This window comes from Pyrus communis, chromosome 2 (genome assembly GCF_041283825.1).
Source record: "Pyrus communis isolate YQ-2024b chromosome 2, ASM4128382v1, whole genome shotgun sequence".
Taxonomy (NCBI): Eukaryota; Viridiplantae; Streptophyta; class Magnoliopsida; order Rosales; family Rosaceae; genus Pyrus; species Pyrus communis.
In genome coordinates, this window is record NC_142566.1 from 23,988,341 (window position 1) to 24,004,147 (window position 15,807).

The window sequence follows — 15,807 nt, forward strand, 5'->3', positions numbered from 1 at the left end:
ACAATTCAATGGCTACAAGTTTATGATGCATTTCGATTAGATGATGGGTTTTGTTCCCACCTATTAGTGGATTTTTTATTTATTGGAAAAGGAATTATTAATGTCGGTAATGTGGTAGAAGAATAATCATCAAATAATTAAGAAATGGGTAATGGACTTGGTGGTAGTCAACTGCAATATCAATGAAATGACAGTTACAACACCACCGAAAGGTTAGTGATTTCCTACTTTTATTTGTTTATTTTGGTAATATTGGAGAGAATTAAAGCATGTTTGGAAGTGTTATTCAAATGCTTTTGGGACTTCAAAAACACTTGAAGTGTATTTTTTTAAGAAGTACCAGTTATGTAATTCATGTAAAAATCATTTCAAGTGTTTTTCTAAGATTATTTGCATTTTTACCAAGAATAGGTACCAAAAACACTTTCGTCAAAAATGCTTTTAACCATTTTAAAAGTATTTCCAAACATGCTCTAATTAATAAGATGTTTTGCAACGAGATGGGAAACATTATCTCTGCAAATATTTTGGCAGTCATTTTGAAAATACCATCTATGCAAATTTCTCCATTACCACAAGTAGTGTATTTAAAAAAAAATTATTTCCTGTGAATCTTCTGCATCCATTAAATAAGATAAAGTTTTTAATTCTGATATCAAGTAACCACCTACTACTTCAACTATATAAGATCACAACTCTCAACCGTTAACCATTGCAGCCACAATCCACACAATGGAGTACTTTTCTTGTGCTGCAATTTTAACCTTGGCATGCCTCGCCACTCTTGCCCTTGTCTCAAAAACCTTGTTTCCGCAACTCAAGAAACAAAAATTTCCACCAGGTCCCAAACCCTGGCCTATAATTGGAAACCTCAACCTCATTGGTTCTCTCCCACATCAATCCCTTCACAAATTATCCCAAACTTATGGACCTATAATGCAACTCAGGTTTGGCTCCCGCCCAGTTGTCGTTGCCTCGTCTCCAGAAATGGCAAAACAATTTTTGAAGACACATGATCATGTGTTTTCCTCTAGGCCTCAAACTGCAGCAGGCAAGTACCTCACCTATGACTACCAAAATGTCACTTGGTCACCTTACGGTCCATATTGGCGTCAAGGCCGGAAAATCTTCCTCTACGAGTTGTTTAGCTCCAAAAGACTAGAGTCCTTTGAGTACATTCGTGTCGACGAAAATTGCGCTTTTACATCGCGACTCTATGCCATCGCCAAGTCAGGTAACCCGGTTGTGCTCAAAGAGCATCTGTCACGCCTTAATCTTAGCATTATGAGCAGAACTGTATTAGGTAAGGATTATTTTAGCATGGCCGAATACGAGGGCTCTATAATGTCACTTGAAGAATTTCAGGACATGATAGATGAGTTGTTTGTGCTTAATGGGGTGTTTAACATTGGGGATTGGATACCATGGCTTAATTTCTTGGACTTGCAAGGATACATAAAGCGAATGAAGGCCATGCAGAAAAAAATCAATCGGTTTTATGATTTTGTGCTCAACGAACACAAGGCGCAGAAGGAAGGAGTGGAGGAATTTGTGCCAAAGGACATGGTGGATTTACTACTGCAGCTGGTTGATGGTTCAAGTGATCTTGAAGTTAAACTCAACTATGACAGTATCAAGGCATTCACTCAGGTATATATCATATATGATCCCAAATCCATTCAATTGTTAATATTTGTGAGATATGTGCACATCATACACGCATTCTATACACTTAATTACATACTTATCATGTTTAATATATATTTCTCGTTTTTGAGTACTCATCTATAAAACATAATTGTCCATTTAAATTTAAACCAGGACTTAATAGCTGGAGGCACTGATACCTCAGCAACAATTTTAGAGTGGGCAATGTCTGAGCTCATAAAACAACCAAACCTCATAAAAAAGGCAACAGAAGAACTTGACAGAGTGATCGGAAGAGAGAGATGGGTAGAAGAGAAAGATCTAGCACAACTTCCTTACATAGATGCGATCATGAAAGAGACAATGAGGAGGCATCCTGCGGTTGTAATTCTGCCACCACATCTAGCCGTTGAAAACTCCAACGTGGCAGATTACGATGTTTGCAAAGGAACCGTAGTGTTTGTGAACACGTGGAGCATGGGGAGAGACCCTAAACTGTGGGAAGAGCCAGAAGAATTTAGGCCAGGGAGGTTCTTAGGGAATACTGGGATTGATTTGCAGGGACAGAGTTTTGAGTTGCTGGCGTTTGGGTCGGGGAGGAGGATGTGCCCCGGTTATAAGCTAGGGCTGAAGATGATAAGAACTTGTTTGGCTAACATGTTGCATGGTTTTAATTGGAAGTTGCCTGGGAATGTGAAAGTGGAAGATTTGGGTATGGAGGAAACTTTTGGATTGGTCACACCTCGGAAGTTCCCACTTGTTGCTGTTATGGAACCTAGGCTGCCAGTCCATCTTTATTAGTTATATTTGTATTTGGCAAGGTAGTCATATCTTTGTTGGTTAAGAGCGTTCATTTTAGTACTTGAGGTTTGGAGCTTGATTTGAACTTGCACAACTCTGTTGGTCAAAAGTATTAACCCATGCATTTGCGTGAGATAACACTGCTTCATTGCTCACACATCCACGAAATCGTTTGTATCAACAACATAGTTATGTTTAATTCTGAAAGTATCCCTCCTTTATTTATATTATCTGTGTAGTGTTCTTTTTTATTCTTATGAATATTAGTGTAGTGAGTTTGATTGATACCATTCCAACGTTGGGAGAAAATAATGTCGACGGGTATGAATCATAAAAACTTACTTTTGTGTTGCTTGTCCATTTTTTGTTGGTTCTAGGCTTAATGTTGTAGTTTTTGTAATTTCACTAAAAAATAAGGATAAATGTCGTCGCTTGTAAAATATTTATTAAATGGTGTTAAGTCCGCACAACATTATTTACTTTTGTGTTGCTTGCCCATTTTTGGTTGGATCTAGGCTCAATGTTGTAGTTTTCGTGAGACTAATTGCCTTTTTAATCAGTTATAATTTCAACTAAAAAGTAAGGAGAAATGTCGGCGTGTGTGAAATATTTATTGAATGGTGTTAAGCCCGACAACATTATTTTCTTTATAATCTGAATGATTGCCAATGCTAGCCAAAAGCAAATTATTGTGATGGATAGTCCGTTGTCGTATAGACTCTAGTCCCCTTCAATTATCTCTCTGGTACAATTGTGTTTCACGTTGCAAACTAGGCCACGATGTCAACTATATATGCAAGTTTTTGGATCGTCCTTTTTTTTCTTGTTTTTTTGTTTTCGATTGGAACGTCCATTTAATGCCACACATATAGCCGGAGCACGGCGACTTGACTACTGAACATGCGAAACAACCACAGCTCATCGAAGGGTAAGAGCTGCATAAAATGATTGGGAGCGATGGGTGGCAGAAAAAGACTTGCCACCTGACAAACACATATATAGGCCCCCTATGTGGAAGTGGAATACAGTCACTCGAGACCCCTCCGAGCAGTGTTTGAGCTCTCTCAAGACCCATTTGAGTAGTGCTTGAGCCCTCTCGAGATCCCATCGAGTGGTTGTAATTCCTAAAAATATGAAAAAGAAAAGGACTAGAAATATCTAACGTGCATATGCTCAAAATTTGGCTATATGTACTTTTCAAAACCCTAGCTGCATACAGCTTTGGATAGCATGTCACATGAATTCAAGTACTGAAAATATCTACCCATCATGATATATATATTTTGTAATCCAAAGAGTCCCAATATTGTTACTGAACAAAAAGCATGAATATATAACAAACTAAGGTTTAGTAGGTATGAACTTGTTACACTTTACCTCGATCTAGGTTAGAAATGACTAGCAAGCTAGGGTTTATGCAGCTTTTACGAATTACTAAGTTTCTGGTAAACAGGTTTTAGCTAGGCATCCATGGATGATTAGGGTTAGGATTCATCACCTAGTTCTGCATCAAAATTTCCAACTATTTAAAAACCCTTATCTTATCCTTATATAACAATTCAATGGCTACAAGTTTATGATGCATTTCGATTAGATGATGGGTTTTGTTCCCACCTATTAGTGGATTTTTTTTTTTTTATTGAAAAAGGAATTATTCATGTCGGTAATTTGGTAGAAGAATAATCATCAAATAATTAAGAAATGGGTAATGGACTTGGTAGTAGTCAACTGCAATATCAATAAAATGACAGTTACAACACCACCGACAGGTTAGTGATTTCCTACTTTTATTTGTTTATTTTGGTAATATTGGAGAGAATTAAAGCATGTTTGGAAGTGTTATTCAAGTGCTTTTGGGACTTCAAAAGCACTTAAAGTGTATTTTTTAAGAAGTACCAATTATGTAATTCATGTAAAAATCATTTCAAGTGTTTTTCCAAGATTATTTGCATTTTTACCAAGAATAGGTACCAAAAATACTTTCGTCAAAAGTGCTTTTAACCATTTTAAAAGTAATTCCAAACATGCTCTAATTAATAAGTCTGCTACATGTGTTATAAAGTAACCTTAGGCCCAACGAGAATGCACAAGAGGCCACAATTTTGTGTAAAATGGGCCCAATACAAGGCCCAACCTTATTAACCACATGGCGTTTTCTAGCCTAGCTAGTACTATTATTTTTTCTTATGCCAATAATACTTTACATTAACCCATATAACTCAAGTGCAATGGAGGGCACATCTGTTCTTGCCTACTACTGTTTATAACTCTAGCGTGTATCAAGATTCAAGGCATTCTTTGTTTCTTAATTGATTAACTGACATTAAAAGACGTGATCATTCTAGAATTTATATATCGGTACATTTTTCGTAACTATTCACTTAGTAGAATAATCGTCGTAGATGACCATTCGATCAATTAGCATTTAGCCAGTATTCTATCAATAGAGAATTTGAGCCGAAACCATCATTGACATCGCCGGAGATTGGCGAAAAATGGTGGAAGAATCGGAACTTCCCAACGTCATTCCACAGACATGTATGCAACCTAATCACTCATAACTGAGATTGAGTTTAGCTTGGCATACACATGAGGGCAGGCCGGTGGATGTGAACGAGGGCAAGTCTGATTTGAGGTTTTACCTTGACCAAATAAATTCCAGTCCAAAATAATGATCATCAATTATTGAGAGGCTTCCATTTTCATTTTCTTGTAGCCTGCCCATTTAGATTCTTTTTTTCTTTCTTTCTAATAATTTGTGACCTTGCACAAAATAATGTTAACTAAAATCCAATAATAACTTATGCACATTGCATGGTTCATTGTCATTAGTATTTGTTAGTAGGCCTAATTGGATTATTAGTCCCTATAGTGATAGGTGTGGTCGGAAATAAAATTTTATTTTTCAGGCCAATTCATTCTTGTTTTTTGCCCCTTCAAGATTTAGCGGCAGAGCTCATGTTGTTGCCGACGACCTCGGACAAAAGCTGATAACTAGGTTTTGACATCATTTTGTGTGATATGGGTTCAAAACCACTCACATGCGCACTCTAGAATTAGTTACTTTATGTTTAAATTAGTAGCACTTTCCACATCACCATCACTCTATGGCTTTATCACCTCCTTGGTGTCGTTCAGCACAACTTGATTCAGTGTTCAGGTGGATATTTTGGGTCAAGGTGTGTCAGGATTTCCGTTAATTGTTAGCATGTGAGGCTCATATGATAACAATTATCTCACATGCTAACAATTAACGGAGAATTGACGAAATTTTCAATTTTGAGCCTAAGTCCTAACAGATTTCACCACATTCCAACTACCTTATCATCACATGGACTATTAACCCAATTAAGACTTGTTATTAAGATGACCACCATGATTTTGTTATTTTATATATTATGCGCTGGGGTTTGGTGTTGCATCATGCCATATGAATTCACATGCCAGAGAATAAGGAAAATCAGTTGCAGTGTTTCTGAGTTCTAACATCAAATAATTGGCTTCCAATCTCGACTCACATAGCCACCTTCTGTTTGTTAATTTTTTTTAGCTAAACAACATTTGCATTGATGGGATCCCATATTTTTACAAAAGGAATGTGACAAATGCTAATCAATGTCACCAACAATTCTGATTCAAACTGTTCATTTGTATTTAATTGTTTTGAAATTAATATATTCTAAGTGTGTTAAATCAATTGCGAATATGCGAGTAAGCTGATCCTGACCGTTCATGTTTTGTGGGCTTCACAAACATAAATGACATGAATCGGTCCTTAATTGTATCATTTCCCTTCCCTCTACATTTATATGATGGTGATTTTCCACTTCATTATGAGTTTTGCTAATTAATTGAAAAATAGAACGGCCATGATCAAAATCTAACTATACATCCCTCTTTTTGAATTAGGTGTTTTGGTTCATTAAAAAAAAGAAACTCTATTAAATATACAATCAAAGAGAAGAAAAACAAAAGGAAGAAAAAAGTTTATGAATTTGGAAAAATTAATTCAAGAAAAACTAAAATGATTGGCCCAAAAAGTCAAGAAAATTAACATTTCCCCTCACAGTAGTTGTTGCACTTGAGTCTGCAGGTGCTGTGCAGCATATGCAGCCAAAGGCAACTTTGACAAATCTCTATTTACATTTTTAAAGTGTGAATGCAAGAAATGATTTACATATGTATTTTAGTATTACTCTACGTTCCCTTGACTCGTTGGTGCAAAGGAGATTTCAAGCCATTATTTCTATGATTCTGTTGCAGCATATTTTCTGATAACTTTTATACAATGTAGTAGGGTAGTATTTTGTACTTTATTTTTTGGGATATAATAACAGTCTACAAAAAATAAGAGACACGAGAAATAGAAGAAGCGCAGAAGGATAAATCACGAGTGTGAAAATCATAACCCTTTGTAATGCAATATTTCTTTGTCAACACTGGTTTTCGAGCTTCTAGGATTTTCGTACCGTGGCCACTTTTTAGCCTCATTGTATGGTTGTTTTTATCGGGGTTGAAGCCCAAGCTTCAAGTTTGTCTTTGTTTTGATGGTGTGTAGAAAAGAACTATTTACTCATATTATGTTTTATAAGTAGTGTTCTAAAATCACCACTAACGTTGTTTAGGCGTTAAGCAGTTGATTACTGTCCTGATTTATATCTAGGTGTTTGAAAATTAAGAAATGACATCTAAATCTCTAAGCTTTTGAAAATTAAGAAAGGGTGCCTAGGCTGGCAAGGCGTCATTCTAGCTCATCTAGACCCGGCTAAGTTCCTGCTTATGTCACGACTCTCATTTAAATAGAAGATAGATAACTTTTTATTTTGCATTATTTTTTCTTCAATAAATTGAAAGAGACTTGTTGAATACTTGGTGAACACTCGTTATATGCTTGTTCTCTATGTTCAGTATGATCTAATACTTTATAATCTATAGGGTCCATTAGATTTTACCCCTTGCAATTCACAATCCTAAGACTAAAACCCTTGTATCTATAAACATCTAATATAAACCCAAATTTAAAATGTGTAGCTCAATTGAAAAACAATTGACCTAGTAATACAATAGTATTACACCTATGCCACTCATCCTCAGCATGCGTTTCAGAATACAACCCCAGGCGTTTCAGAATATCATCCCATGACCGTTTCAAATCCAGTCGTTTTGCAGAAAACCATCCATAACAACATCATTGATTTCAATAATTACCATGTTTATGGGGAGAGATTGACAATCAGAAATTCGAACCGTTTTTGAGATTTGAATCGCACCATTCAACTTAAATGGAGATACTTTCAAACAACATGGTGTGTAGTGGGTCTTCAATGAATCCGATCATAATCTGTGCATTTAAACATGTGATTATGATACGTTTTTACCTATTTATTTTATGAAAATCTGTTTGGATTTCATAGCATTTAATTTCGCTTGTTTCGTAGGTACATTATATAATGAAATCGGTAGGTAAATTATAACGATGTATAATAAATATATAATGAAATCGGTAAATTATAACGATATATAATAAATATATAATGAAATCGGTAGGTAAATAACGATGTAGGTAAACAACATTGTAGGTAAATTATAACAATGTAGCCACAATTATAACGATCAAACAAAATAAATAACGATGTAGGTAAAGTATGACGATGTATACAAAATATACAACGATGTAGGAAAATGAAGATGTAGGTAAATAAATAACAATGTAGGTAAATTATAAGCTTGACCCAATCCTACATTTATGAAAATATTACATTCCAAAAAAAAAAAAAAAAAAAAAAAACAATTCTATTACATTCCAAAATGGTCGTGTAGGTAAATTACAAGCTTGATCCAATCCTACATTTATGTCAAAAGGTTAATGTATCCAAATAACTGCTGATCTATATATCCCTTTTTTGGCGTCAATTTGAAGGCAATATAATTGGAAAAGGATTGGCAGAAATAAATGTGTAGGCAAAATAAATAATTTCAATATACACCGGAAAAAAAAAAAAAAAAATTTGTGCTGCACCCATATTAGATTCAGTATTTTCATCCTTATGTATTGAGTACTGCGGGCCCTTTTTTTTTTTGTTTTTTTATTTTTATTTTCTATGTTACGTATTGCACAATTTACCTACCGAATTACACTCTTGGTGTAGATGCAAATTATTTGTATATACCAAACATATGTACTAATGTATGGATATTAATCATTCAATAATAAAAGTAACATGAACTTTGATGCATAACACTAAAAAAATTTTATGCGCACTCATACTAAAACTTGATTTTAACATATGTAACAAAAAAAAATGGAAAAATAATTTGCCTACAAGTTGAACAAATGTTTCTTGATGCAAACTATATGATATGGGTGCAGCATATTTCCAGTAATATTGCCTTCAAATTGACGCTGAATTATTTATTTTGCCTTCAAACTATATGATATTGGAATACAATTTATTTACCGTTGCCAACCTCCATATAAGGAGTGTTTTGAAATATATGTAAGAGATGTATCAAATCTGTAATTTACCTTTAAGTCCATCATTCACATTCATGTATTATTATATTGGGATTTTCTTTTGGTCGAAAAATGTTTTATTATATGTGTTTGGTATATATACAAATAATTTGCATCCTTGTTAAGACGGATATCACCAGCACTTCGTATTGGGTAGGTAAATTGTTGTGCACGTAGAAAAAGGAAAAGTCCGAATTAGTCAAGGAAGAAAAAATTGCATCTAATCCTAACCCGTTTTGGTAGATATGAACCTATATGTGTAAACAAACTTCTTGATAACATTGATGACATGGAAAAACAACGAAGACCTAATTCTGGTGGCAATCAATTCGAGATGCCAGAGGCATTCTTTATTGAACATAAAACAAACAGGAAAATCGAATACAAAAACGAAAAAAACACAAACAGTTAAAAGCCCCGAGCAAGTTTATATCATATTTCGGCAGTGCAAGTCTTTCTGTTGTGGTGACCCAGGGTTCCACACCTAGAACATGTAATTGGCCTTGTCCGCTCCCCCGATGATTTGATTCGCTACACCCTTGGTCTTCCGGGAGGTTTCTTTGTCAATGGTGGATTAATCAGCATTTCTTCATTTTCCTCCTGTGCATACCTATCGATATCTGGAATCGGCACAATTGGTATATCATAGCAACTCTTAAAAAAATGGACCATGAAATAGTCTTCCACGTACTCATATGGATTCCCCTCCGACTTAAGTATAGCAGCAATTGCATGGGCACAGGGAAACCCCTTGATTTGCCACATTCTACAGCTACATGTGCGAGATTGGAGATCAACCATTACAGAGTCCTCACCATGCACCTCAAACAAAAACTCACTTGAACGACCAACATCCCAATGGCGCCCGCATTCCAGCAAATCTTGCATAATGGTCTCCATTTCTGGGCAAAGGGAAGTTTTCCAACCCTCAGCTACACGCCTCCTTTGTGCATTCATCTCCATGATCTTGGCCCTAATTCCATCAAGCATCTGGTATATGGGCAAAAAACGTTGATCGACAATCCATGCATTGAAGGATTCAGCTACGTTTGAACACATTTCGCCGTACTTTGGGCCTGGAAAATGAGCGGCTGCCCAATTTTCTTTTGGAAGCGTTTTCAAGAAATCCCTCATTACAGCACCACCTTCCTCCATTAACGTCCTCAGATGCATTTCAAATGCATCCTCGGTAGGAGCATATGCACATTTCCCAAAAAGCTGAATGATCCAGTCGCGATACGACTTACCCAGGGAGGATGGGTACTTAAGAAGTATGTTTTGCTTCAAGTGGTGGTAACAAAATGCATGCGGTGATTGTGGAAATACTGATGCCACTGCTTCGATCAACCCCTTTTGTCGATCAGATATGAATGTAATGGTTCTTCCTTGAGGAATGACGATTTTTGACAAGTTTTGGAGGAACCAAGACCAGTTCTCTTCATTTTCAGAGTTAACAACCGCAAAGGCTAAAGGATATATCTATATACACATTAATTTCGCCTCTTGTGCTTTCATCTCCATAATTTCGTACATTAATGTCTTTTGATTTATTATTATTTTTATTTCTCAAAGTCATTAACTCTCCCATATAATTAGCATGTAATTAATTTTTATAAATCAAACATACAATAGGGGTATTTTCGGCATCCAAAATTTGTAAAATGTGTCAAGTTGAATGTAATTAATGAAATCGCTTATGTGGATCCTAGTCACTGGGTTTTTCTAGAGTAAAAAAGTCACGTTGGGTTTTTTATGTGTAAAATTAAATTCTAGGGACTAAAGTCATATTTTCAGTAATCTATATGTAATTATACTTTGCAATTTATATATCCAAGTACAATTATATAAATTTTAAAGTATAAATAGACATTTATTTATATGTTGTATATTAAATTTCATTAAAAATAAAAAATAAAAAAAGCCTAGGTCCCCGCTTAGACGCCTATTCCCATTGCCTTCCAACAATAACGCGCGCATCGCCAATTTTTTTTTTCCAATGTTTTTTGACGAGGAATTGTTATTTGAGCAGTCATATGGATATCTAGAGTTACTCTTATTACATTTTTTATATCATATTTCTAATAAAACTAGGACTCACCAATAATGTGAGTCCCATTTCTATTCGAGAGATAATAAAATTGTGAAATAATCATATAAAAAATGTAATAAAAAAACATTTTTTAAGGATATATAGATAAAAGGTAGAGCAACGAAATGTTGATATCGTTGCATCATTACCTTTAATATTTGCCAATGAAGAGAGCTAGTTATATATCGGTGCGTGAGTTGACACATTAATAATTGTGGATTTGGTGCTTAATAGTATTTCGGAAGGGTTTAAGGCTTGGAGAAATTGAAGAAAGTTGAGGTTCTATCATAAAATCAATTGGTAATATAGAGAGTAGCCCAACCTTTTATAAGTCCATGCAATGTCCCTCCATTCATCAATGTGGAAATCATTCTCAACATGCTCCCTTATGTGCAGTGACGGATTCAGGATTTTAACATAGGATGGTTCCAATATAAAAGCTCCAAAAAAAAAAAAAAAAAGGTCGAAATTATCATTGAACAAATAAATGGCAAACTACAACTTTCCATTTATAATCTTTGTGCTAAACAAGCTAGAAATACAAAATTTGTCCACGACGGGATTTCATACTTTGAAAACATGTCATGATAGTTTCATTGTCAATACAAGACAAAACATCTTTCTCAATGTAAACAACTAAGTTATTATTTAACAATTGATCCTCCATTCTGTAACACAATCTTCAACAAAAAATTTGTATCAACAAACACTAAAAATAAGTAAGAACCAACGCTAAATTAGAAAACTTACAGAAATTCTAAAGTTGATGCTGATGGCGTTTGGTGAATCGGCTGGCTCGGGCTCGGTCTCAGAGGAAGTATTTTTTGCAGGCAGTCCACCCATTTCTCAAAGTTCTTGAAGACCTAATAGAAGTATGCTATTAAAAACCAAGAAAAAAAACAAAGAACATCAGCTTCGGCTCGGTCTTAGAGCAGCCTCGATGTTAAACATATATCCATTAAGGACGGATACACCATATCATCATATATACTAAAACTTGTAGGGGTTGGGTACTGTGGATGACCAGTGGAGGGACGGTTTTGCCCCTGGGTTTTTTCTTGGTTTCCCTTGCTGTTTGCCCTTTTGTGCAGTCCATTGACTGTTTTCTCCCTTTCGTTCGCGTGTCAGTCATCTACCCGCTCTCTTTCGTCCGTCTTCTCGATTTTTCTCTTCATATTTGCTGCTTTCTCACAGATTTCTCTTATCTTCCTCTCGAACTCGCCCTTTCTCGCTCTCCGTTTTTGGTGCTTGGTGGATTCGGCTAGCTCAGCAGCAGTTAAACCATAGAAATCATCATTCATCGGGTCTCTATTTCGATTCCTCGGTGTGCTGGTCAAAATACCGAACTTTCCAGGTTCGAAACCAAAAAACATATTTGCAAATGGATTTCCTCGCTTTTACAGATTAGTTTTGCATTTGATGCATGTTGATTTTTTTCTTTTTAGTAATTTTAATTATCTGATTTGTAATATTTGTTCTTCATTTTTATTAGATTTTCATGTTTTTTCTTTTTTTGGGTATTTTTGTTCAGCTGAAATTACATTTGAAGCCTGCGAAGACCTCTGTGTTTAAGGTGAGTGGTTTTGAAATTCCATGGTTTTGATTCTACTTGCAGCCTGAGGTGTGATTTTAGATTTGAAAATTTCAAGCTTTTTTTTATTAATCTTAACCCAGATTAATTAACTATAATTATTATTATTATTTTTTTTCCGGTTATGTAGCTGAAGTGGCTAAAGTTAAGAAAGAACAATTGTGGGTTAAAGTGTTCATATTTGAAAGTTGAATCTCAGCCTTTGAAAGGCTTTGTGAACGTGTCCTCACGTGTGCAGCAGACCGTCATAGCAATTTGGGGTGAGTCTTCGCGTGTACATGTTACTTTGTTTCAGTTTGTTCATTTTCTTTAGCACTTTTGTGCAATTTTTTGGAAGCCTAAACGATTCAGAATTGGAATTTATGCGTAAGGATACAAGATACGCCATTGATTCAGTTGTGACGCACGACGGGGTGAAGTTTCCGTGCTGGGCGCTGTCTGATCTGTCGTCGTTTCAGCAGAACTTTGGAGGAGATGCTTATGACAAGGTAATTTTGGAGCTGTGGAAGTGTTTAATCTTTGTTGGGTTTATGTCAATTCTTCTCCTCTTTTTTAATAATTATTTGGGCTATTGTTTTACTTTAATATGTTTTACTATTGGATCTTGGACCTTTGATTTCTGTAAAACATGTTATGGCATGGTAAAACAATTACATGAAGGTCTGTCGTTTGCAGAAATGGATATTAGGGGGAGAGAGAAACGGGGGAGCAGCGGTGGAAGAGAAAAATGGCTGGGCTCTTTTGCACTAATTTTTTTTTTTTTTAAATTTATTTATTTGAGGTTTTGTGATAAGGGAGGTTGTCGTCTGGTAACATGGCTTACATAAAAGTAGAAATCATGATGTCTATGAACTGTGTAAGGTTTTGTCCAACTCTTTGCTCTTTGTTCCAGTTCTTCTGCAAGGGGTGTGTCGGGCTTTTATACATAGAATGGCAAATGCTTTCGCTTTGTTATCTGTTTTAAAGTACCAGGACTAACAACTATTTTTTCTTTTGTGCTGGACTTTTTGATCCGTTCAATTATATATCCCTTACTGAAATTTGGTCTATTACACATAGACATAATGATGGAGGTAAACTAAATGATTACAATAGTTATGTTCATCCATTCAAATTGAAGTATAGTTATCTAATTATTGCAGTTTAATGGCATTATCTTATTGCTTAGTTTGTGTTGTCCATTCTCTTATTTGCTTAGTTTGAATTACATGGCAGAAAAGATGGATTCATTTCTTTGGAGATCCTGCTGTTCTTTGCAAAGACATTTTCTGTAAGATTCCTACATTGATATGTAACTAGAAAGTTTGAAACAAAAAGAAATAGGTTTCGCATACTCCCAACATAACAAGAAACTACGAAGCTTGATGTACATGTGTTATTATGGCTAATGTGCTCGACTGATATATACTTAATGTTCCAACCATGTTAGGCTGTCTAAATATGTTTATTTATGTTGTTGCAGAACATCTTTCCAGTATCTATTGAAAAAGCACCGAGGAAAGCAAGTTGCACGGAGGAAAACGATATTTGTTACCAGTGTATGTGAATGTTGATTCTCGAAGAATTGAAAGTTGCTAGGTTGGTGAAAATCTGAAAATTGACCCAATTTTGTACAATATATTAGTTTAAGAACAATAAACACACACACATATATGCGCACTCCAAAAGTAAACGAGTTGGAAATGTTTCTTAAGATTTTGCTCTGAATCTTCTTTGGCATGCATAAGATTTACCATTCCCTTTTAAATAACTTTTAAAATCAGCTCCAGTCCATGTTTGCTTAACCGTGTAGTTTTGTGGTTAGAGAAGAAATGTTAAATTTCAGGATCTTGCTGCTGATGCTGTTCATATCTGCATGAATATTCTTGGGTCATATATTATAAGTCGTGAATAAATTGCATTGGTTGCATTAGCGTTCGTAAATCAATTTTTGATTCTAACATTATTTATGAAGATTATAGTTCCATAATCTTTCATATAATTTTCAACCCCGCAGCAACGTGGGGGTACAAATTCTAGTCTTACCTAAACAGAGAGAATGGAAAAGAGGGATATGGCGTCGTACTTTATAGAAAAACACATCCACAAATTCATTGGTCACACATTAGCCTAATCGCTAGGCACTAGCTCATGTAAATAAAGGAATTCACCGTAAAGGAAAAACCCGTTTATTTAAGCAAGCAACGAGTTCAGATCAACTAAACGACGCCTCTAAATTCCACTAAATACATGAAATCAATAAACTGAGACCAACTCTTTCATATCATAGCAAAGGTGAACCAATTTCAATACTGAAGCAATTCGATCAATCTCCCAAAGTAATAATAAGAGCCTATTTACTAGCTTCTTTCAGCTTCAAACGGGAAACCCATTTTCCTACTATTTATTTGAATTAAAAAATTCTCCAAACGAGAACTAATCCACAGAAGGAACTCGAAGCAAAAAGCCCAGATGAAGAAATAAACTTCTTCACACTGATTCTGGATTTCAATCAAAATTCAAGACACGCCCTTTATCCAATACCCACTCTGGCATTCCTTCAAGCACATGGGGGGCACTTTGTTACTACAATCAACTCCATCATACTTCATACATGCTATATATTTACCAGAACCATCAGAAACCACCAATACAAAGGCAAAACAGAACACCCAGAAGAAAATTAAAGCAACCCATCTAATCAACCACGAAGACAGCCTTAACAATAAATCTGTATCAACTAACACTAAAAATAAGTAAGAACTAACACTAGATTAGAAAACTTACAAAAATTCTAAAGTTGATGCTGATGGCCTTCGGTGAATCGGCTGGCTTGGGTAGCTTGAGGAACAGGAGCGGCAGACAATTAGTGACTTCGGCGAATCGGCTGGCTTAGGTATTAATGGTAAAGTGAATTTGATTACTATTCTGTAAGATGGTAAGTGCTCTATCACGTGAGTTTTTAAATTTTTTTAATGACTTGCCTCAAAACGACGTCGTTTTAGCCAAATCATTTTAAATAAAAAAATTGACCTTCTTCTTCCTCCTTCTGTTTTGCACAGCGTGCAGCCGCTGCTGTTCTTCTCCACCGCTGCCTAAAATTGGGTGGTCCTTGAGGATCCTCACGCCCATTTATCCAAGCTTTCGGGTGGTCCCAGGACCATCCTGGTCCCTTAATAGATCCGT

At 35.5% G+C, this 15,807-nt stretch overlaps 2 protein-coding genes and 1 long non-coding RNA gene across 3 annotated transcripts; 1 reads left to right on the forward strand and 2 right to left on the reverse strand.

The window, feature by feature from the left end:
• The first annotated feature begins 623 nt into the window (after positions 1-623).
• Positions 624-2,673, forward strand: LOC148698787 (trimethyltridecatetraene synthase-like). The gene is made up of 2 exons (XM_088688296.1): positions 624-1,650; positions 1,822-2,673. Exons 1-2 carry the CDS (start codon positions 733-735, stop codon positions 2,446-2,448), a joined length of 1,545 nt encoding a protein of 514 aa, XP_088544422.1. The 5' UTR covers positions 624-732; the 3' UTR covers positions 2,449-2,673.
• Positions 2,674-9,493: 6,820 nt separating this feature from the next.
• LOC148698788 (uncharacterized) lies at positions 9,494-10,117 on the reverse strand. Its single transcript, XM_088679019.1, has one exon. The coding sequence runs from the start codon at positions 10,115-10,117 to the stop codon at positions 9,494-9,496; it is 624 nt and encodes a 207-aa protein (XP_088535145.1).
• A 1,383-nt stretch (positions 10,118-11,500) lies between these two features.
• Positions 11,501-15,550, reverse strand: LOC148698789 (uncharacterized). Its single transcript, XR_015957997.1, has 2 exons — positions 15,409-15,550; positions 11,501-11,928 (listed from the first exon to the last, which is right to left on the reverse strand). It is a non-coding gene; the product is annotated as an uncharacterized LOC148698789 (long non-coding RNA).
• Positions 15,551-15,807: the final 257 nt, after the last annotated feature.